We start from the raw sequence: 25,340 nt of genomic DNA on the forward strand, positions 1-25,340 counted from the left end.
ATAACAGTGAATATCAAGATGAGAGAAGCCTGAAAGTGAGCCCCACGTACACACACACTCCTGAGTCCTTTGCTCCAGGACAAAAGGGAGAGCAGGGAAAGGGGGCAAAGGCCTTTTTACTTACTTAGGCTGTTGTCCTCTCTTGACTGTAGCTGCTTTCTGTGAAACAGGTGTGAAATGGAAGATATATAGGGGTTCTTTGGGGGGGGGTCTCTATCGTTGACCTCTCCGCTGTTTGTTCCTTTGATCTGGGATAAACTAGCCTGATGTATGTTGAAGTCCATCAACTCCTTCTTCTCTCCCATATGACCCTACTTGATGCTGGGGTCCTCTTGCCCCAAAGGCAGCCTTCTCGAGTAGCGTACCCACAGGATAGCTCAAGCCTGCCTATCTTTTTCATTGTGCACTTGGCCAGAGAAAAATCCCACGTCCACGCCATGCCTGTTGGGAATCTGACTAATTTAAAAAATGACTGCAGTTTAATTGATGTTGTACCGGCTAAGCCTAAGAGAGTGCTTTGTCTGAGTACATTGGCTGTGCTACTTTAGCAAAGAAGCAGGTTGCTCCTCGACTGTCCCTCCGGTCCTCCTTGTCCTCACTCCCCAGTGCCTTTTCCCTCTGCCCAAATGGTACAGAGGGCAGATCAGCAACTCCAGGGCATAATCATAACTTCAGCTGGAAAATGTCTCTCTTCTTCTTGCAGGCACTTCTCAAACGTATGAATCTACCTGTCGTTCTCTTAGTGTCCTCCTCACTTGTTGTGGGTAGGGGATGGGAAAGGAAGAAGCAGGAGGAAAACATGGTAGAGAGAAGGAACTCACAATCCTGATATTTCTTTTAGACTTTTTGGTTTTTGTATACAAGCTGCTGGTGATGGGGTGATAGCTAGAGAAGCAAATCTAACTTTGTCTTTAGCAAGTTCGAGGGCACACACCTTTTTTCAGAATTGAAGGTGGAAAGTACAAGCACCTGTTTTCCTCAGTTTTAGCACCTAATGTTGTCAGCATTGAGGTTTTCCCAGAAATCAGAGGCAGCAGGAAAAATCTTATTAAACATTTGATTATGTGCTTTAATGCAACAACCAGGGTGCAGAACTATGCTTATTGCAATCATAGGTCAATGTGGGACTAAAATGAAATAGCAAAAGGGCTGACAGCCCAGCCCACAGTGGCTGTTAAATCAGTGACAGCCACTATAATTCAGCAACCCCAAATTTGAAACCTGTAGGGCCAATTATGTTCCAGAATTCATAAGATTTAGGGTTTTAAAATGGTAATTCTAAAATAAAATAACATAAAATGGTACTTCTATGTATTATATAGTACCCCCAGGGGGTCTGGAGCAAAACCCTCTAGTCAAGTACATTAATATTTCTGCCCTAAAACATATAAATAGTCACAGTAACTGGTTTATATAAAGACTTTAAATAAATTAATGTCGTGCAGATGATGATTCGCCACTAAATGAGTCCAGATCAGTATGAGGTTTTGGCATCAAATGAGTTGTGAACAAATTGCCAGCTTTCAGAGTTCCTTAGATTTCAGTTTCTGAAGAAAACGTTGTGGACTTGAATTAAAAATACAAGGTCTTTGCCCTGGGAACTGAAAACCAACAAACCGAGTCACTAGACTCTAGCTATCCTCACTGCCGACTCCCAACAATGCATCATTGATCTGACCCTTTACAAAATAAACTGTGCTTCATTTGACCCATTCATGTTTTACTGAGCTAGCTGAAAACAATGCCCTTTCTAAGTGCATCAATTGTTCTACCACTTTGGCAAAAGTACTTGGTGTCTAGCAGGCAGGCCTCTTAGATGACTATAACAGTGCAGAGATTTATTAAATGGTGCCCCTCTAGTTAACAAGCATTCATACAACTCTGAAACATGCCTAATTATAACCAGGGAGTGTCAGGCATAAGGCTGAGTTCATTGGAGATTTTATCCACCTTAAAGAGTATAGAGTACACCCCTTAGTTATTAGTCCCTTTAAAGTATTACATTCTGGCTACTGTCAGTTGATTATACATGTCATGGACTTTGGCCAAGCTCCTTCTACTATTGAATGGCTGGTTTTTTTTTAAGTTTAAATAAAGGTAGAATAAAAACTATAAATTTAATCTAGAGTCCTCAGTTTTCTTACATTTATTCTTGAGCTTGAGATATTTACTATCAATTAATTGACTTATTTAAAATAATACAGTGGGGCCTCCGTGGTGGCGCAAGTGGTTGAGAGTCCGCCTGCCGATGCAGGGGATACGGGTTCGTGCCCCGGTCTGGGAGGATCCCATATGCCGCGGAGCGGCTGGGCCCGTGAGCCATGGCCGCTGAGCCTGCGCGTCCGGAGCCTGCGCGTCCGGAGCCTGTGCTCCGCAACGGGGGAGGCCACAACAGTGAGAGGCCCGCATACCGCAAAAAAAAAAAAAAAAATAAATAAAATAAAATAAAATAATACAGTGTAGAAAGCTTCATGTTATGCTAAAAATATTTTTAGTATTAACTTAATAGAGCAATAAGAGATATTTTTAGCACAATGTCAAAAGTGCCCTAGGGCTTTAGAATTGAAAGAGTATGTTTGTAACTTCCACAGGTTGGCATGAAATATAATTTTCAAGAAATACACCGGATGTTAAACGTTCAATTCAGAACAGTAGTTATCCTTGCAGGAAAGGGAATGCAATCTTTGAAGGGGTACATAGGAGCTTACACCTGTAATGATAAAATTTTATTCTTTGAACTGGATTAAGGGTAAATGGGTGTTTATTATTCTTTATACATTTAATGCCTGAAATATTTCATGATACATTAGATATACCTGTACAGTTTGCATTAATTCATCTAAGCTAGGGACAGAGAAGCACAAAATACACTTCTATGTCAAATATCTTGAGAATGATGAACTGTTTACTATTCAGCCATCCTTCTGTGGATTAGCTTCTTGTGTCCTTTGATGTTTCTTGATCATTGAATGCCCTTCATGCTCAGAATTCTTTGTAGGAATTAGTTGGCAGATAAAGAGGAAGGCTTGCAGACAACGTGCCTGTGGGAAACGATTCCATTTTTTTTTTTTTTTTTTTGACAGCTCCGTGCAACATGCAGTGTCCCAGTTCCCAGACCAGGGATGGAACCTGCACCTCCTACGTTGGAAGCACGGAGTCTTAACCGCTGGACCACCAGGGAAGTCCCCCATGATTCCATTTTGAATGTGAAGTGTGACATTTTAGTCTTAGAGGGAGATTGAAAGCACTGGAGGAACTCCTGGCCTCCTCCAAGGCCACTGCGATCACATTCCTGTCCCCTCAGTCATCTCTTGCATGTCTCCTCCTAGACTCACCTTTGCATGACACAGAAGTTGGTCATTTGTCATGCTCCCTGCATTTTTGGTTCTGTGCTTCCTTTCTCATGGAAACTATTGAAAATAAGGCATCATTATTACATGGGAGAGGCCTTTCCCAGAATCCCAGTCTTTTTCCCATAAAAGTTTACATGTAAAAAAAGCCAGAGTCCACATTAGTCAGCCTTAACAAGATGTGGGAATCTAATCCTGGATCTATTTGGTAGGCAGAAAAATCTTCTTGAAAGCAAATGCTAAACAAGCAGTATGAAAGTGCTTAGTTAGCACTATGTACACAAACTTTACTATATTTAACAATTTCTCCGATTAAAATTTTGTTCTCCTTTTAGATATCATCCCAACAGTTATATAACATTCCATTATGAATGTAGTTCGGATAAGAAAGGTCTTTGATATCACGTACATATGTGTTATGTATAACGCTTGCAATAAGATTGTTCTTAGAATCTTGGAGAAATATGTTTATTTTCCTGAAGGAAAATATGTTAAATTTGAAATCCTCAAATAAACTCATGCTTTTCAAAATTTCTTGCTTCATAAAGAGGACATCTAGGTTTTGCTGGTGACGTTTACCTTCTGCCTGTGGGCTGGTCTTTGTGGAATGGGCAGCTTTAAGGTCTGCTGGCTCAGTAGATGTCTCTGCTATTAACCTCCCAAAAGAGGTGTGGGGAACAACCAGGAGGGGAGCCAAGGAAGAGCAAGAAGTCAAAGGCTGCTAAGAGTGGCCATTAAATAGGGTAAAGGAAAGAGAACTAGGGGCATGGACCCTGCAAGTCTCTGTGATTTGGGGAGTGAAGCCAGGACCCTGGTTTTCTCAGTTCCATGGACAGTGACCAGGGTCAGTTTCACGTGAATGTGCACACCTGGTCCTGAGAAGGACCAGTCTACAGCTGTAAGGAGCCCAGAGTAAATTCACTGCTATTAGAAAAGCAATCCAAAATTATGCTCTTCAAAGCATGGGAGTGATTACATATCTTCCGCAAAAGGAGACTCCAGTGTCCAGTTGTAGAATACCCTAATGGTCTGTTTCTAAGGGTTAAATTAGCCAGAATACATTTGCTTGGAGGCAGTTACCTTGATAAGAGCTGATTTCTACAGCAGAAGGTTTTCTAAGACATTACAGACCTGGTGACTTCAGCATAGTGATCTAATTATTCCTTTTTAGTGCCTCCAGACTGTATTGGGAATGATAACAAACCTATATAGCACCTTAGCATTTACCAAGTGCTTTCTCCCATCCTTAAAAGCAGGAGTAGAACTCTGGACAGAGGATCAATTGGTAGCACATAAAGGAACTCTGCATAGCAAGAATTCTGATCTGGCTTTGATGCAGACTGTAAGCTGTGTAACATGTACATTCATTCAGTGGTTATATTTGTTTATGTTACATGCCAGTTGCTGTTTATGTTACATGTTTATGTTACATACCAGGTGCTGTTCATGGCATGGAGACATTGCAAAAAATGAAACAGAATCCCTGTCCTAATGGAGCCTACATTTTTGCAAAAGAAAATATGGCAGGGACTTCCCTGGTGGTCCAGCAGTTAGGACTGCACGCTCCCAATGCAGGGGGCCCGGGTTCGATCCCTGGTTGGGGAACTTGATTCCACATGCCGCAGCTAAGAGCCTCCATGCCACAACGAAGATCCTGCATGCTGCAACTAAGACCCAGTACAGCCAAATTATGAAATATATATATATGGCAAATACCAGTTAGTGAGAAGTACTCTGAAGAAAAACATAGGAGGATAAAGGGCTAGAAAAGTAAAGCAGGAGAAGAGGGATGCTGTCTTGTGTAAAGTAGTCAGAGAAAGCACTTCTAAGGAGATAATATTTGAGCAGAGACCAGCATAAATCAAGGAAGTACGCTATGTGGCTGTCTGGAAGAACAACATTCCTGGCAGAGGTAACAGCACGTACATAGCATATTCTGAGGCAGAGGTACATTTACCTCATTTTTTACTTTTTATTATGGAAACATTTAAACATATACAAAAGTAGATGGGATTGTATAATGAACCCCATGTAACCATCACTCTGCTTCTATACTTCCAGCCAATTCACCAGCCTCCCCCCGCATATTGGATTATTTGAAAGCAAATCCAAGACATCAGATAAATATTCAGTATGTATTTACAAAGGTACAAATACTTTTCTTTGACTTGACACTATATCATTATCACATAAAAATTATCAACAATTCCTTGATATCATCTGATATTCATTAGTGTTCAACTTTCCCATATTGGCTTATATATATTTTTACTAACTGGTTTGTTAAAATCAATTTTTAAATGCGGTTAGCTGGAGTGTCTGAAAAAATAGCAAGGAGTATGGTGTGGCTGGAAAGAATAGAACTCAATACTATGTCTCACAGCCAGTTAAAGTAAGTGAAAGAAGGTGATCAGAGGTTATGAGGAGAAAATGAACAGGCTGGTGCTGGCCGGCAGAGATACACAAGCTTCTGTTTGCATTTGTGGGGAGTATTGGTCTGTTTGCCCAGCCTCCAGAAGGAGCCATCTAGGAGATGAGATTGCCCCACTCCTGAGGTCCTTGAATTTTTTGCTCTCAGACACTCCTCAAAGTGGCCAGGCAGGAGAGAATACCAACATTTCTGCTCAACACTAAACTGGGAACCTTTATACACGAGCTCTTCCTTCTCACAATAACCCTGCAAGATACTAATTCTTATTTATAAAACATGAAACTGAGGCTCAGAGAGGTCAGGTGTCTGGTACGGTGCAGAGAACAGAACTGAGCACTGGCCTATGTGACCCCAAAGCTGGTCTTCACTTCCTGATACTATGTATTATATATGCATTTGTTTATTGTTTGTTCCCCCCCACACCAGAATATAAGCTCCACAGGGGCAAGGATCTTGTCTGTTTCATTCAGACCTAGATAAAGTACCTGGCACATAGGAGAAATTAAAAATATTAATTCAATAAGTAAATGTACATGTTATATACTTGAGTCTCACAGGAAATGCTTTTGCAAGGGTCATCTCCACAAATTTCAGGGCCTTCATGGCTCAGTATGAGACTTTCCACCTTCTCTCTACCTTCTTCAATTCCTTCTAGATCCACAGCTCTGGGATGGCTTGGAATGTCATCAGGGTGGGGCAAGGTGAAGAAAGCTCAGGACTGATCCCAAATGCAATATTATTTTACACCTACTAGATTGGTAAAAAACAAGGTCTGAAAATATCAAGCGTTAGTGAGGATATGCATTAACAGGAATTCTTACATGCCACTGGTGGGAGTGTGAATTGATATAATCACTTTGAAAAAGCTTGGTACTAGCTTCTAAAATTGAACTTGCTCATACTCTGAGGCTCAGCAATTCTGACCTCCACCCCTGCATTCCTAGACCTTATTCGTAGAGAACTTGTAACTGTTCACCAGGTGACACATTTGCAGCAGCATTGTTCATAATGGCAAAAAAATTAAAATAAAAAATAAAAACCCGCTAAACAACCCAAACATCCAAGGACTTTAGAGTGAATTCATAAGTTTTGCTATCATCAAGCAACAACACAGATAAATCTTAGAAACATAGATTTGGGTTAAAAAAACAAATGAAGTGGCAGAAGACTAATTCAATGTGATATTTTAATAAAGCACAAAACAAGGAAAATGAAACAGTACAAAGTTTAGAGATATATACATATGTGCCACAACTACTTTTTAAGCATTGGAAAAATAAACACAAAAATAGAAGATTGTGGCTACCACTGAAAAAGAGGCAGAGGAAAGAGGTAGGAGAAGAACCTATAAGTAGATGCAAAAAAACCCCAATAATGTTTAGTTCTTAAGTTTGGGTGGTGTGTTCATGGCTGCTTATTAAAATGCCTCAAATCTTAGATATAAACTAATTGACTTCTTTTATATGTATCGGCTATCAAATAAGTGCATAAATCAAGCCAGCCAGCCCAGGATGGAGCTGTGTATGAAGGCACTATGTCTGTCATCCGCATAGACATCTGCTGGCTGCTGTCAGGAGTATACTTTGGGCATCTGGAAGCTGTTGTTTACTGCATCATTGGTGCCAAGAGGTGAGCTGAACCCCATAAGTGAGAAATGAAACACTCAAACTTGGAATTCCTAAGTACACATCTAGTAATTATGCACCAGAGAGGAGACTTCATTCAGGGAAAGAATAATTTATTTGTATCTAAGCATTCCTTTACTGTTTGACAATGTGGAGATCCCACCGAGAGGTACCAGGGATTCAAATGTGTTCTTTTTTAAAAAAATAAATTTATTTATTTAATTTATTTATTTTTGGCTGCATTGGGTCTTCGTTGCTGCGCGTGGGCTTTCTCTAGTCGCGGCGAGCGGGGGCTACTCTTCAATGTGGTTTGCGGGCTTCTCATTGCAGTGGCTTATCATTGCAGTGGCTTCTCTTGTTGCGGAGCACGGGCTCTAGACGCACGGGCTTCAGTAGTTGTGGGACGCGGGCTCAGTAGTTGTGGCTTGCGGGCTCTAGAGCACAGGCTCAGTAGTCATGGCGCACGGGCTTAGTTGCTCTGCAGCATGTGGGATCTTCCCGGACCAGGGCTTGAACCCGTGTCCCCTACCTTGGCAGGCAGATTCTTAACCACTGCGCCACCAGGGAAGCCCTCAAATGTGTTCTTTTATAAACATATTTCTTCATGCTCATCATGTTGTATAAAGCTGCCAAAGATCATGCCTTAGATTCACTTGGACTCTTCTCCACATACAGGGAGGCACACAAACTCTCAAATACATATGTGGAATTAATGTGTCTGATAACACTTGCCTCATGTGAGAAAAGTCACTGATTTCATCACGCTTTCTAGCAGTTTCAGGAGTCCTGGCAGCTCTTGTAATCTATAAATGGGGTAACTTCATTAATTCTAATTAAGTGTCAGGAATGAAAATCAAAAACACACATTAAGACTTTTCCCTTGATAAGGAATGTTAACAACACGTGACCTTAGCTGTGTGACAAAGACAATACTTGTACTGCAGTCTATGGTGTCAGACTCTTGTGGAGAGTATTAAAAGTGCTCTGAAAAGGAAATTTCTTCATTATTTTTAACGATAAGTTTTAGACAAGAAAAATCTATAACTAGGCTTACTTTCTTCATAATGAAGATGATGATTTATAAATCACCCAGAAGATATGATCAATGTAAATAAGCTGGTCATTTAGATACATTTATTTTTTGCTTTATATTGTCAATGAAAGTGTCTTTATCACATGAACCAGGTAATTGCTAAATCTTTACCTTACTTTCTTCAGACAAGACATAGTGTCAATCATTGATCTAGGCTACAAGGCAATTTTCTTACAAAATTAAAAATAGCTTTTTAGTGGGAAGCAGCAGCAGAGCACAGAGAGATCAGCTCAGTGCTTTTTGATGACCTAGAGGGGTGGGATAGGGAGGGTGGGAGGGAGGCTCAAGATGGAGGGGATATGGGGACATGTGTGTGCATATGGCTGATTCGCTTTGCTGTGCAACAGAAACTAACACTGTATTGTGAAGCAATTATACTCCAATAAAAATCTATTTAAAAATAGTTTTTAATAAACCAATTAAAGAAGGCTGTGTGTGTATGCATAATATTACATATATATATACACCACATATATAATATACACATAAATATATATGAAAAATGTATTTTTAAACTGCCCACTATTCTTAGAATAAGTAGCAACAGGTTTATAAAAATAGCAAACTGATTTTCTAGTAAATTAATTCACATGTAATTTTAAAAAATTATGGTCATCCAAAAATGACACATTGCATAGAACATGATATACAGGTGTTATTTTAGGATGTTAAGGATCTGGTCACTTTCCTGGGACTATTTCTTACATTGTTATTAGTATTGTCCTTTATAAACTTTTGATTTTTAGGCATCATGATAATACAATATCTGTCCATCCATTCATTCAACAAATATTTATAAAATGCCAGGCATTTTGCTGTGATAATGATTAAAGAGAATCCTTTACCTCACAGAACTTTCTACTTAGTGATGGAGAAAGATGTTACTGAGATATCACAAAAAGAAACTTACAAAATGTGGATAAAGAAAAGGTATATGGTGCTTAAAGATTATAATAGGGTGAATACACCTTATTTAGAAAGGATCTCAGAAGGCTTCCCCCAGGATGTGATGTTTGATGTGAGGAAGCCCAGATATATAAAATCAAGGATTTGTATCTTATTTTCACTAGAATTCCTTTTAATGCCTGGTGTTTTGATAGAATCACTCTCAAAGATATAAGATTAATTTTAATCAAATCCACAAAAATTGATTACTTTGCGACAGGTAGCATGGAAAAGAACTAAAATAATGAACGTTCTTGCCTTCAGGGAGTTTACTGAGTAGGGAGAAAAGCACAATACAACAGTATAAAACAACACTTGATAAGCAAAATAAGTGATATACAAGCAAAAGCACAGAAGAAAAACTTTCTTCTAGTTAGTAGACTCTAAAATATTTTCACTGACTGTGCGGCATATACTTTGGGCCTTGCATTATAGGTGGGAATTTGAAGATAGACATGGGAGAAAAAGCATTTCAGTTAAATGTACAAGTGGGAAAACATGAAACATATTCTAGAAATTGTGGGTCCAGTTTGAGTTCTGTAAGAAGAAGTGGTGAGAGTTGAGGCCGGAAAGTTAGATTTGAATCGGGCTGTGACAGCTCTTGATTGCTATGCTGAGGTTTGTACAAGACTCAGAAAATAGCAGAAGATAAATTATTGGACGCGTGCAACCAGCCCTGCTCAGCTCTCCCACTTCATAATGTAGCTCTGAGCCTAGGAAATGATAAAACTCTCACATCCCCTGTCTCTATCTGTTCCTTAAGCTGATTAAAACAGAGACCAACTACTTGTATGCATTTGGAGAAACCCAAAGGGCTTGAGTCTTTGAGGTCAGGAACCTAGTCCTATTCATACTGTTATGTCTAGTACGTCACATAAGCTTGACCTGAGATTAGTGTTTAATCACTGTTATTTCCTGTATTTATCTTCTCAATCATTAGGTAGAAACCAATAAAAGAAGGACCAAAGACGATAATATTCCCTTATATTTTTAAAATTACATTTAAAAAATCTGAACAGACATAATCAAATGCAATGTACTGTATTGGGCCTTGGCTTGAAAAAAAAAACAGGTGAAAAAGGCATTCTTGGGACATTTGGGGAAATTTGGCTGTGGCCAAATACATGAGGATACTGTGGAATTATTGTTCATTTTCCTAGGTGCTTGCAACTAACTTTCAAATATTCAGCAAAAAAATACATATAGGGCTTCCCTGGTGGCACAGTGGTTGAGAGTCCGCCTGCCGATGCAGGGGACACAGGTTGGTGCCCTGGTCTGGGAAGATCGCACATGCCACGGAATGGCTAGGCCCGTGAGCCATGGCCGCTGAGCCTGCGTGTCCGGAGCCTGTGCTCTGCAATGGGAGAGGTCACAGCAGTGAGAGGCCCGCGTACCACAAAAAAAAAAAAAAAAAAAAAAATATATATATATATATATATATATATATATATATACACACACATAAAGCAAATATACCAAAACATTACAAATTGTTAGATCTGGGTGAATGATATGCAAGTGTTCATTTTAGTATTCTTTTAACTTTACTATATGTTTGAAATTGTTCATAATAAAAAGTTGGGAAGGATTTAAATCCTAAAGATAGATTCCACCAACACCTGAAATTAATAAAATCTTATATCAACTATATCTCAATTAAAAAAATCACACACGGGCTTCCCTGGTGGTGCAGTGGTTGAGAATCCACCTGCCAATGCAGGGGACACGGGTTCGATCCCTGGCCCGGGAAGATTCCCACATGCCACGGAGCAACTAAGCCACCTGTGTGCCACAACTACTGAAGCTCACGTGCCTAGAGCCCGTGCTCCGCAACGAGAGAAGCCACCGCAGTGAGAAGCCCATGCAGCATGAAGAAGAGTAGCCCCCGCTGGCTGCAACTAGAGAAAGCCTGAGCACAGCAACGAAGACCCAACACAGCCAAAAACAAATAAATAAGTAAACTTATTAAAAAAAACACACACACACACACACAAATATACTTCATCAGTCAGCGTTGTTAGTTTCTAGTAAAGAAACCAACTCTGGCTAATTTAGGAAAATGGTTTTTATTAAAAAGGTAATGGGTAGCTCACAGATTTGGGGACAGCTTGAGAATCATACTACCCACCACGTCCTGAGAACTCCTCACTCTGTCCCCATCGACCTCACAGCTTGTTCTGCCACTGATGCTGCAATGGCTGCCTTGTCTTCCTCTGGAGACAGAATATAGCTGCCATCGAACTGCTGCCTCTCCTGGGCCAGAATGGATTTTGTAAGCACCTGACTGGGGTAGCCCGTGTCCTGACCACAAGGGAGTCTGAGAAAGCACGAATCTCGCATCTCAGTTTCTATAGTGGAATGCTTGGCCTGCTTCATTAGGTGGGGGATTCTCCAGCAATAGCAAGGTGGTTCAGATATTGATTGGTGAAGAACAGTAACGAAAGCCAACTGCTTCTGCAACTGATATAGAAGTCGATGTTATTAAAGGTGAAAGTTACACTCCTTCCCAGAGGAAGTCACAACTTAATATGTATGTATGTATCTGTCTATCTGTCTATCTATCTCTCCATCTATCTAAAGTATTGATAACGTACACAGACTTTTTTACATAAACAATAATAACATTTACTGACAATTGCCGTGTACCAGATACCACTTTAATATATGTTTAGATGAATTAACTAATTTAATGCCCACAGCGACCCCAACGACCCTATGATATAGAGACTAACATTATTATTTTTATTTCCCTTTGAGGAAACGAAAGTTCCAAGGTTAAGTATATTTAAACTATCCCAGTTCCCAGACGTAGTAAGTGGTGGAGCCAAGATTATGAGTCCAGATAGTGCCTGTGCTCATGAAACACAGCCTCTCTGATATCATTGTTTCTTTATTTTCTTCATTCACTTATCAGTATATGATTGTCCACTTCATTCTGTTAATGGCTGAGTAATAAGGGCAATTGCAATTAATCTAACCATTCTCCTATTGATAAACATTCAGGTTGTCTGATTTTTCCCTAATTAAAACAATATTTCAATAAATGTCCTCTTAGACATTTTCTTTGTGCATACGTATAAGTATTTCCAAGAGTCCTAGAAGTGCAATTGCTGGGTCAAATTGTACAAGCATCTTAAAATTTATAGATATTGCCAAATTGCCTTCTAAAAACTTTTGTACCAATTTACATCCCACCTCTCTAACAGAGTATGAGTATCTCTCTCTCTTAACTGTTCTCTACATTTGTGACAATTTAATAGTGAAAAATATTTCATTGTGATTTTAGTTTATATTTCCTTGATCATAGTAAACCTCAGCACCTTTTGTGTGTTCATTGGCTCTTTATATTTTACCCTCTATGAATTGCCCATTTACATTTTTACCTTGTTTTCTCCATTGGATAATCTTTTTCTTTACTTGAGAGTGTGCTTATATAAAAATTCTTTGTCTGTCATATATGTTATCAATTTTTAAACTTTAAACTGAAAACTGAAGAATTTAAAAGCAATGAAAGTGTGTTACGTGTGTGTGTGAGCATGCACACATGCACACTTCTCTATGATTAAAAATCAATCTCAGGGGAATTCCCTGGCGGTCCAGTGGTTAGGACTCTGTGCTTTCACTGCTATGGGCACGGGTTCAATCCCCGGTTGGGGAACTAAGATCCCGCAAGCTGTGAGGTTCGACCAAAAAAAAATAATAATAATAATCTGGGATGAAATCTGAATGAGGCCTGTAGTCTAGCTAAACAGTATTGTGCTAATGTCAGTTTCCTTGCTTTGATATTGTTAAATTAAATATTACCATTGGGGGAAGCGGAATGTTGAGTTTCCTAGAGATGCTGTAATAAATCACTACAAACTAAGTGACTTAAAACAACAGACATTTACTCTCTTACATTTCTGGAGGCTAGAATTCCAAAATCGGGATGTTACCAAGGCCATGCTCTCTCTGAATGCTCTAGAAAAGATTGCTTCCTTGCCTCTTCTGTTGCTTTTAGTGGTTTGCCAGCAATTCCTGGCATTCTTGGGCTTGTAGATAACATCACTCCCATGTCTGCCTCCATTGGCACATGGTGTTCTTGTTGTGTCTGTGTCTGTGTCCAACTTTCCCTCTTCTTATAAGGACATCAGTCATTGGATTAAGGCCCACCCTAATCCAGGATGATCTCATTTTAACTTGATGTGAAAGGATGGTTTGAAGCTAGAAGCTGAGAGACTCAATGGAGATGTGTGCATTTATCAAGGTAAGAAGAGACCTGAGCTGGCACACAGGTAGGGAATGGCAAGGAAGGTATAAATGTGAGAAACATTCAGAAAGTAACATGTACAGGATTTGGTGACTGGTTGGATATCACAGAGCAAGTAAGAGAGAAAAGTTGAGAAAAACTCCCAGGTTTCTGGCTAGAGAGCCTGGATGGTTGCGATGCTGTTCACTGACACGATGTGTTGGTGATTCTCCAAGTGCCCCACCAAGCTATTCTCCACCCTTTAGTCACTGCTTTGTGCCCCAGAAAGCTGACTTTTGTGGACTGAATCACCTGGGAACTTTGACCTCTGGTTTCACGGGGTCTCGATGATCTGCTTCATCCTCATCCAGAACTTGGTGGGCAAGACACATCTGGTCTTGCAGTTTGAGGACAATGAGAAACTAAAGTTGATAGAGGAGGCGCACGCCACCAGAGTCACTGTTGGAGATGCCAAAACACCAACTTTGTGGAGTTCTGGAACTTCAACATCATTTACTGAAACTATGCCAGTCTCTACTTCTGCATCTGGGTGGATGTCCATGACAACAACCCAGCTATCTACCACTTTGTGGAGATCTTAAACAAATATTGCGACAACATTTGTGAATGGTCTGCTTTTACAGCCAAGGTTTATTCGATGACAGACCTGTCGTTGGTGACTAGCAAGATCTGTGAGACCAGCCAGATGAAGGTGCTGAAACAGTGGCTGAAGCTGCAGTCCCTGGAGTCCATGCCTGAGGACCATCTCTGACAGCCCCTCCCTCAAGTGCCCAGGAGGAAGGCACCCAGCTGGGTCTGGGTCTCAAGAGAGGAGACCGCACCCTACTGCCTCCAGACCCCAGATGCCCTTAGAGGCCACCTTTGTGTGTACTGAGTAACTGTGCTGTCATTGTGTGATACTGTCAGTGTGTGTGTACAGACCCCTAATAAACTTGTGGTCCCTGCCTGAAAAAACAAAACCAACCTGAAATCAAATCAGGTTGGATTTGGCCACAGCTTCTGTTAGGCAGCCCTTCCTCCACAGGCAGGTAACATCTTTCTCCTCTGGCCCCTTGAGGGCATAGCAGGGATAACAGTTTCTGTTGCTAGAGAACGCTTATTGAATAATCTCTTAAACCCCTCACTAAACTCTCTTCGGTGACTTCTTGAGCATATTATCTGTTTCCTGCCAGGGCCTTGATTGGTACGGAAGGTGAATAAAGGGGAAGGTGGGGTGAAGTGAGGAAAGGATTACAAATTCACTTTAAGAAACACTGAGTTTAAGGGAATTCCTTTCCCTGGCGGTCCAGTGTTTAGGACTCCAAGCTTCCACTGCAGGGGGCACAGGGTCAATCCCTGGTCTGGGAACTAAGAACCTGCATGCCACATGGCATGGCCCAAAAATTTTTTTTAATTAAAAAAATTTTTTAAAATAAATAAAAAAATAAGAACATTGAGTTTAAGGTGTTTGTGTGACATCCGAGTGTCAATGTCTATATGGAACTAATGCCAGGAGGAAAGCCTGGACTGGGATATAGATCTGGTAGCCATTAATAAAAGTATTAGTATATTTGGCAGTTGAAAATAAGTACTAATAATAGGAAGTAAGTTAAAGCTCAAGGGACAGAAGCCTAGACTCAGGGAAAGATCAGTATTTAAGGAGGCAACTGCAAAATGAGAAGCTTACAAATGAAATTGAGAAGGAACGTTCAGAGAAAGAAAAGAAAGACGAGGATGCAATCCTGTCATAGAGGAGAGGTAGGAAAAAGTTTTAAGAATGAAAGAGTGAACAGTAATATCAAGAATATCAACCCAAAAAAAGAAAGAATATCAACCTCTTGATTGAAAAGTTCTGAGAACTGAAAATTAGGCTGGGAAATCTTAGGGTTATGGATGAGCTTATCATGGGAAGTTTCAGTGGACTGGTAGGGTTTGAGCATACTCCATGGTGTGAGGAATGAATGGTCAGTGAAGAAGTTGGACATGCAGGGTTAAGGAACACATAGAGTATAAATATTTGCTCAAAACTCAAGTCTGTAAAAAAATGTGTTTGAAACGGTGCACCTCAGATTGGGACTTGAACCCATGTGTCAGGACTCAAACCCACCCTAACTCAGATTGGGACTCGAATCCATGCAGCCAGGACTCAAACCCGGCCAAAACCCATGGTCTTCCAATTGAGATCACACACCCGGTTTTGGGACTTAGTGAAGCTCAGGTTCTTGACGTCTCATCACAGAAAGAATTCAGTGAGAGTCAAAGTGATAGGTAAGAAGTGGATTTATTTAGAGAGAAACACACTCCACAGACCGAGTGTGGGCTATCTCAGAAGGTGAGAGCGGCACCAGGGTATGGGGTTGTCAGTTTTTATAGGGGTGGGTAATTTCATAGGCTAATGAGTGGGAGGAGGATTCTAGCTATTTTGGGAAGGGGCAGGGATTTCCAGGAACTGGATCACTTTTTTTATCATAAGAATCACTCTTTGAACGTTATGGTCAACCTTGGAACTGTCATGGTGCCTGTGAGTGTGTCATTTAGCTTGCTGATGTGTTACAATGAGCGTATGCTGAGGCTCAAGGTCTAGTGGAAGTCGACTTGTCTGCTATCTTGGACCCATTTGGTTCTAATCAGTTTATGTCGTGTCCTCTGGCTATGTCATTCTTTCAAAGGTTGTGCCCTGCCCCCTTCCCTCTGTTTTCATATTGATACATTCCACAAATTCAATTTCTATTTTGAATCCCCCAATTTCAGTTTTGTCAGGATTTTGGGAGATTACTCAGTACAAAGATAGGGGAGGGGATATTTGGAGACTCAGGAAGGTTAGATGGGCTGGGTGGTTTTGTCCACCTAGATATACCCTTCCACCTTTCTCCAGCCCAGAGAAACCTATTTCTAGAGTTGGGGAGGACGATGCCACCTGTTCTCCCTCCATCTTTTTCTCCCTGCCCCTTGCTCCTCTTCAAGCCATTTTCTCTGTGGCCTAAGTTCTCTCCCCATCTGAAGGCTTGAAATTTTGAAAATAAATGGCAGAAAGATTTTCCTTCTCTATCCCTCCCCAAGGCAACAAACTTAGTAGATTTGATAGGAAGCAAGATCTGGGAAAGTGGCAAGCTATAGAACGAGAAAATACCAAGAAAAAAATGGGTTAATATCTCAAATATATTATCTTGTCATATAGATTCGTCTTTAAAGAAGCTAAGTTGGGAAGGGAAGAAAAAAATAGGGTGATAGTTGAAAGAAGATATGGGGTAAAAGAAGGTTCTCCTGGAATGACTGCAATTGTGATTTTAAAAGCACAAGGAGGGTCCCGTATCTAAAGAAATCTTCCCCACGGATGCAAGAAAACCTACCATAACATGCTCATTGCTTCATGCTCACAAGTTTTATTTTGAGAATCTCATACTTGGATTAAGTCCCTCATAGTCACAGAGATTAATTTATTGACAATCAGTTCTTTTGTTTTCCTTGGACTAGACTGTTTGTTGCCTGAGGGGTGGGGGTTATTGAGCCTGGGAAGGGTGGGGAAAGTATTAAAAAAGAAGGATTTAGGAAGGGGAATTTTGTTTACTATCAGCTTCTTAGAACTTGCTATATCACACAAACCAATCACAAAAGTAAATTTTCACAATTTACTAATAAAATATATTATAAATCACTTTCTAAAGATGCTCAACATTCAGTACTTCGTAATAATTTCATTTTTTCCTTTTGTCCTCATGGCAGGATCAGAATGGCCATGATCTCTTCTGGGAATAAAGTCATTTCTTTTATCTAGGAAACCCAATGCTAAATAGCAATAAATCATCATTCATTGGACTTCCCTGGTGGTGCAGTTGTTAAGAATCTGCCTGCCAATGTAGGGGACACGGGTTCGAGCCCTTGTCTGGGAAGATCCCACGTGCCTGCCGCGGAGCAACTAAGCCCGTGTGCCACAACTACTAAGCCTGCGCTCTAGAGCCTGCGAGCCACAACTACTGAGCCTGCATGCTGCAACTACTGAAGCTCGTGCACCTAGAGCCTGTGCTCTGCAACAAGAGAAGCCACTGCAATAAGAAACCTGTGCACCGCAACAAAGAGTAGCCTCCACTCGCCACAACTAGAGAAAGCCCGCAAGCAGCAATGAAGACCCAACACAGTCAAAAATAAATAAATAAAATTAAATTAAAAAAAATCATCATTCATTGAATTCTACAACCTAATATGTTACAGAAGAAATTCTAACCCCTGTGCATCATAATTATCATCAAGTAGCAGTCCAAAATTGCAGTATAACAAAGAGATACATGGCAATAGCCCTAGCTGGTCAGAACTAAATTAACTCACCAAGGAATTACTTAAGGAGAAGGAAAAATAATCTAGGCTGATGAAACTAAAGGAAAGGTTATAATGGTTGCATTAGTCTGGGTCCAATCAGTAGAGAGAAACCACACAGTGATTTGTGGTTTTTTGTAAAATTAATTAATTAATTAATTTATTTATTTATTTTTGGCTGTGTTGGGTCTTCGCCGTGGTGCGTGAGCTTCTCATTGTGGTGGCTTCCCTTGTTGCAGAGCACAGTCTCTAGGCATGCTGGCTTCAGCAGTTGTGGCACGTGGGCTCAGTAGTTGTGGCTTGCGGGCTCTAGAGCACAGGCTCAATAGTTGTGGTGCATGGGCTTACTTGCTCCACGGCACGCGGGATCTTCCCGGACCAGGGCCCGAACCTGCATCCCCTGCATTGGCAGGCGGATTCTTAACCACTGCGTCACCAGGGATGCCTCCCATACAATGATTTGAATAGAGAAAGTTTATTGTAAAGAATTATTATCTATAACAGGGGATTGGAGTAACTAAGCTAGTAAGGAGTGAAAAGAACTGTAAAGACTAAGAATAGCAGACATAAGGAGCAGACACTACCCCATGACTGAGATACATGCCCAACAAGAGCACCTTCAGGGCTGAAATCTGGACCTTGGAGAGGGCATGGCTATGGGTCACTGAATGAGGAAGTCCCACAGACAATCTTACAGAGAAGTCCCGGTGTTGCTGAGGTGGTGAAACCCTCTGGAACTTGCCAGAAATTTACCTTGAAATTTACCTTCTGGACATATACGTGGAACTTGCTGAAAATCTGCATTCTGCATCTTCCTGGAAATCTGGCTTTTGGAACTTGTCAGAAAGCTGCCCTGTAGGGTCTGGGGAAAGTTGTTCATGAAGAAGTATTTCACTGCAGGCACTCTACCACTAAATTGCCCAGAGGGGAACACTGGGTGCTGGCTGCTGCCAGCTTCCATGCACTGCAGGAATCAGCAACAGAAAAAATCCCCTGCACCACAGGAGCTGGACACTGGGAAAGCTGAGTGGGCTGCAGAAGCAGGACACTGGAGTCGTAGGCTCTGCAAGAGTCTGTTGAGTGGGTACATAGGAATGAGGAAGCAGAATCCTCTCCTCTTTCCTTCTTTTTTTGGCTGTGCCACGCGGCATGTGGGATCTTAGTTCCCCGACCAGGGATTGAACCCGTGCCCCCTGCATTGGGAGTACGGAGTCAACCACTGGACTGCCAGGGAAGTCCCAGAATCCTTTCCTCATGTCCCTCTAGCACTTCCTTCTGACAAGGCTTAAATCATTCCAGCTGGCAACGGAAAAATATTGAAAGGACTTAGTGCATGTTCACGGAGCAGGTAAAAAGGGTGAATTTAGGGCTTCCCTGGTGGCGCAGTGGTTGAGAGTCCGTCTGCCGCTGCAGGGGACACGGGTTCGTGCCCCGGTCCGGGAAGATCCCAAATGCCGCGGAGCGGCTGGGCCCGTGAGCCATGGCCGCTGAGCCTGTGTGTCTGGAGCCTGTGCTCCACAACGGGAGAGGCCACAACAGTGAGAGCCCCGCGTACCACAAAAAAAAAAAAAGGGTGAATTTAGAACTGAGAGGCAATGCATTGATAATTTACACAATAATAATCTCCAAATTCCATCCCCTCCCAATTTCTGGACCCCTCAAAAATGTTTTAATGTCGTATGAAGCAAGCTGGGTATCAATCAGGTAAACAGTTGAACTCTCCAATCACGGGCAAAATTCAAATTCCTTTTCATGGATCTCTTGAGATGTAGCCAAATCATGGGATGTGACCAGATACCAGGTTAGCATTGGTGGGATGTGCATGAATATTAAGATGGATTTGCCTGTCTAGAGCACAATATGCATGTTATGATATTAATGCAACTACTTTTAGTGTGATGGGGGCAGCATCCAGAATAAGTGGGGTAGGGGAAGGGTGGGAAATGATGGAGTGAAATATAAACAATTCTTTTTAGTGATAAGTTTGGTTGTGAAGGTGAAGACAAAAAGGCAGTAGTAGCTGGAGGGCAACATGAAGCTGGGGAATTAAAAACAAAATAAATGATAGAACCTTGAGCATGTGGAAAAGACAATGGGAAAGATCCAGTGGAGATAGAGGGCTTGACTATAAGAGAGATAATGTAGACGTCCTGAGAAGGTGGGAGGGGACAGGATCTATGGAAATAAAAACACATTTCAGCCTAAAACTTTGATTCAAAGCTTATTAAAATTAAAACTTTAAAAGATTATTTTAGTAACATTTTCTTAAAATAACTTTTATTAATTTTAAGTATCATTGTTATGCAAGTGACTCAACAAATAAAGGTATGTGATGAGAAATGCAGAGGAATGGACCTTGTTGACATAAGTACTTTAAGAATTCAAAGTACTGTGCTGGCTATTCCTCTTCTCAGTAAGATAAGGAAGAAAGGTTAGAGAATATTTACATACCAGTGACCTCATTGCACAAGGAACAAAGAATACTGTTAGGAGCCAGGTGGGGCAAAGGTCTTCCTAAAGTATAAACCACTGCAGGCTCTGTTTCTTAATATCATAAATTATATAGTTTCTCTCTTTGATAGTGATACCGAGCAGGGCCCTGTGGGGCTCCTGGGCACAAAAGCCTTTCTGTGTTCCCCATTTCTTTGATTACAGGGAATAGGCTTCATTCAGCCTCCATGACCTACCCAGAGTTCCAACAGGCAGATTCAGGCAGTTGTTCATCAGGGGAAGGAGGGAGGGGATGCGAGACAAGGGAGAAACAGTCAAGAGAAACAGTAGTGCAGCCTTGGGACAAGGTCCTGGTTCCTCATCAAGGGATACACACAACGTCTTTGAGCTGTTTTGCAGAGATGGAAAATCCCACCAGGTGGGAGAAGTTAACGGTTAACGACGGTGTGCTGCCCACAAGCATGTAGACCCCAGACCAGTTGGAATCAGAAGGTTGATGACGCTGACTCCCACTTAGCTCACCACCAACCAATCAGGAGAATGTCCACAAACTGATCATGCCCTGTGTGAACCATTACTATAAAACTTCTCACTACCCTCTCCAAGGTGGGACACAGTTTTGAGGGCATTAGCCAGCTGTGGCCCCCTTTGCTTGGCAAAGCAATAAAGCTATTCTTTTCTACTTCACCCAAACCTCTGTCTCTGAGATTCAATTCGGCGTCGGGGTACAGAGGCCAGATTCAGCTTCAATAGTGCAGAAAACTTCCCCAAACACTCGATTTTAACATCAAAGTTTTTGCTTAGTATCCCAGACAAAACCTTTAGTGATAAAGCATATGATGACCAGAGTCTGTAGATGTGTTTGAGATGTGTTTGTTATGGGAAATTGTACTTAATCTGCATGATGAAAAATAAAGGGAGTTTGGGGTATTCGAAATAATGTTAATAAAATGATAGTCCATGGACTCTGAGTTGGATAATGCGGGAAGTATTAAAAGGAGAAAGCTTAATGGATTAGAGATCCTGATGAGTTTGAGAAATAGTTACAGTGGCCATATTTGTATAAGCAAGTTAGAGGAACAAGAGGTTGTCCCCAGAGCAGGATACTTGATTTTGAAAGTGAAACAACTTTGGGTGATGATAAGGTGCAAGGTACGAACATGGAAATATATGGACTAGAGTGGAGGAGATTATTGGAGATGAGGGATTCAAGAAATTAAAAGGCCAGGATGTTAGCCTTTTCATTTTAATCTCATCCAAGTAGACTCTGAGGGGCTTGGAATGGAGAGGAAGACTATGCACTTGGTAAGTCTTCAATGAATGAGGAAGAGTGACCTGGAGATCAATAGATGACAGCAACAAGAAGGGAAAAGGGGGTTTAACTGGTTGGCATGCAACTCAAAGGAGCAAAGTTTTATTCAAACATTTGGGAGAGTAATGGTAGGCAAGCTATAAGGAGCAAAGAGTACATCGACTATCTTCCAACATAGGGTAAGAGGAAATAAACCACCCTACTTTAGAGTGTTCTGAATCTTCTCTTTCTCTGTTTATCCAAAACATACCATTATTCAAATCTTGTCTTTAAAAGCACTCTTTTTTAAACAAACATTTACATATCTGTTATTTTTTAAGGAAAGAATCATTTCTAGCAATAGGAACCTTTACTACAAACTCTAAAGAAAGCCACTGTTTCAAAAGATGAGGACAACTCATTTTATATGCTTTCAAAACCTGTAATGATACTTCTATAACGTGCCTATGTGAACTTATTTTTTTCTGATTTTCAACCCATGTTGTATCACCTAATTGTCCCATTTGTGCCCTTTTAATTATTCTCTCTACATAAGCCCTTTCTATACCTTTTCAGATCCTGTTACTCTTTCAAAGCTTAGAGTCCAGTTTCCTTAGTAAATAATAATAATAATAATTCTGTATCAACCCTTCTTTCCACTTTACTTCTCAGAGTCCATTTCCTACAAAATCTAACACTTCACTGTCCCATCTTGTACTATCTCAACTAGATTTAAAGCAGCTTTAGGGAAGAAACTGTGGTTTATTCTTTGTTTTCCCCAGAGTATCTAGTATAAACCTAGTTTAACCCAGAGCACATAGTAGATGACCAAAAAAGCACTTATCAAGAAGCAGCATGGCTTGGTGGAAAATGCAGGAACTTTGGGAGTGATAAATTTGAGTTCAAGTCTGGTTTGCCCTTTTTGGGATTATGGGCAAGTTATTTAACTTTTCTGAACCCACATTCCCCTGCAAAACGAGGATAAAACCTTACAGGGTTTTGCTGTGAGGAGTGGAGACAACCTTAAGTATCTACACAGTGACTGGAAAGCACTGTGTACTCCACAGATGGGAATTATTATTGTTTGTTAACAATCCTTTCCCTACATGCCTCCTTTGCCCAGGCTCTTATATCCTGACTTGAAGTCTTCTTCCATGTCTTCATCAAAACCCTACTTAACGGTCTAGGCCTACCTCCACCAAGAGAAGTGTATTGTTCACACAAGCTTATGAGTTCTCCCATCTCCGAATATCTTATTCTATACTTTATTTTTATACTATATTTTATACTTTTGTCACCCACATTTTTCATGGATTTATTTATTTTCCTCCCTTTGCTGTCATAAGTTCTTCTAATAGAGGGTGTCTTTTAGATATTTTCCCAGTCAAAACACAGGTGAGATAGTTTGAGCTAGATTAGGACAACTGCTTCAAAACTGCTTGAAATTGTGATTGCTCCAGAAATATCATGGGATGCTGAGGGAGTTTCTTTCCAATAGTTCTTTGATCAGGTCTACAATCCCTCATTCACTATTTCGTAATCCAAAAAACTTTGAAAATCAAATGTTTTCTTAACATTTGGTGGCAAAACCTGTCCTGACCTGAACTCAGTTGTCAATAAAACTTGACCTGAACCCATGAGGGCAAACTGGCAAAACCTGATCTGAAAAACCTGCTCTGAGCTGAAAATTATATGCTCTATTTATCCTACTTAGTGGTGTCATATTCATAATTTGTCCTGAAAAAAATATTAACTTGATTATGGAGTGCTGCCCCAGACTTGTGGGATATTATGTAACATAAGTACACTTCTCTAAAATCTGAAAAATTCTGAATTCTGAAATCCTCTCTGGCCCAGATCTTTCATATAAGGAATTGTGGATCCATATCCCTTATACTCCTAGTACACTGTTGTACATATAATAGGCTAATTTAAAAAATTCAATTAAGTACTTAAGGGATATATATTTACCTTGCTGGGAGAAACACCGTCTAAAATTCATGGGATCATTATTAAAGGGATTAAAGCAAGTTAAAGTTCCTGAACTAATACCTTCATGGGGAAAATAAAGTCTAAAAATTCAAGAAATTACTAAAAATAAAATAAAGTAAAAATACCTGCACAAAAAATATTTTCCAATTATGGCTTTTATTAAGCATACTGTTTTCATTTCACTAACTGAAAATTGGTGGTAATGAGAAATTTATTACATGCAAATTAGTCATGTGATTAAAAAATACAAAGAGTGACACTTCTGAAAAACTGTGCTGTGTTCACATGCTGTTCACTGCTGTGTTCACATTTTTTTTTAATTAAAAAAAATTAATTAATTTTTGGCTGCGCTGGGTCTTCATTGCTCACCCAGACCAGGGCTCAAACCCATAGCTCCTGCATTGGCAAGCAGATTTTTAACCACTGCACCACTAGGGCCCTGTATTTACTTTTCCTAAGAGACACAGACTACTACTAGGTTGCTACCAGTAACACGAGTGATTACTGATATTATCACACCATTTTCTTCATCGGTAAAATATGGAGATTGGTACTAAATGATCTGTAAAGAGTCTTCTGAAATCTATGATCAAATATGATATACAGAACAATACCAAGCTCAAAGATTTCAATATATAGGGAACAAATCAGTCAGCAGATATTAAGAACCTATATTATCAAAGGCATTGTAATCTTAAAATATGTGGAAGTAAATTATATTGAAGAGGATTTTGTATGTTCTGAATTTAGAAGATGCTTCAACATTTAACTTGATCTAATTTATTATCCTTCCTTCATTGGTGATGTTGCAAATTTTATCAGGGCTTTACGGCAACACAGGAACATAGTGAATTAGAACAGAACACACTTGCTTCCGAGGAGTTAGAATTTAAACTGAATGCATACTCTAGGATGGTAAGATGTATAAAAAAGTGACTTTAGCAATTATCATTGAACAGAGAATACAGGACTAAATTCATGCACACAAAATAACAGATAACAAAAGCAGTTAACAACTCATAGAACGAGGTTCAGTGCTGGAGCAAGCGGAAATAGAATCATAGAGCATTAGAACTGAAAAATCTCCAAGGAGAAACCGAGGATTTACAGAGAACAAAACCTCGTAGTCAAGTAAGCACCGGACTGGACCAGGACTTGGGAAAGAGCCCAGGAGTGAGCGGTCGCCGCCCCAGCCGCGTGATCCTCCTTTGCTTCTATGGTTCTCTACTTTCCGATCCACAAAATAAATGGATTCGCTTAGATAGATTTTTAAAGATCCAGGGAATGACATGGTACTAATTCATACAACTCAGGGCTACCCTTTCCACTTAACTGGTAAGTTACTTAACTTTCGGTCACAGTAATAATTAAAAAGTCAAAAATGCATTATCCAAACGGACCCTGTTTGGTTGCCACAAGGTCTCTGAGCGAAAACGGCGAAGAGGAAGGCCGATTCGGAACTGTTCGGGTCCAATGGCAGGGCGTCAGGAGCTAGCGTGGTTAAAAGACGGTGCGACCAACTTGGCGTTTCAGCGATTGGCCCAGACCGACGCAGCTCGGCGGCGGCGGCGGAAGGGGCCGGGCCGTGGACGGAAGTGACATAACGCCGGCTTTTGGCCTTGT

The 25,340-nt window shown here is 40.6% G+C and overlaps 1 protein-coding gene across 1 annotated transcript; it reads left to right on the forward strand.

Annotated features, from left to right (window-relative positions):
* The first annotated feature begins 14,019 nt into the window (after positions 1 to 14,019).
* LOC132495787 (AP-2 complex subunit sigma-like) lies at positions 14,020 to 14,444 on the forward strand. The gene is made up of 2 exons (XM_060107722.1): positions 14,020 to 14,155; positions 14,257 to 14,444. Exons 1-2 carry the CDS (start codon positions 14,020 to 14,022, stop codon positions 14,442 to 14,444), a joined length of 324 nt encoding a protein of 107 aa, XP_059963705.1.
* The last annotated feature ends 10,896 nt before the right edge of the window (positions 14,445 to 25,340 follow it).

Source organism: Mesoplodon densirostris, chromosome 9, assembly GCF_025265405.1.
Source record: "Mesoplodon densirostris isolate mMesDen1 chromosome 9, mMesDen1 primary haplotype, whole genome shotgun sequence".
Classification (NCBI taxonomy): Eukaryota; Metazoa; Chordata; class Mammalia; order Artiodactyla; family Ziphiidae; genus Mesoplodon; species Mesoplodon densirostris.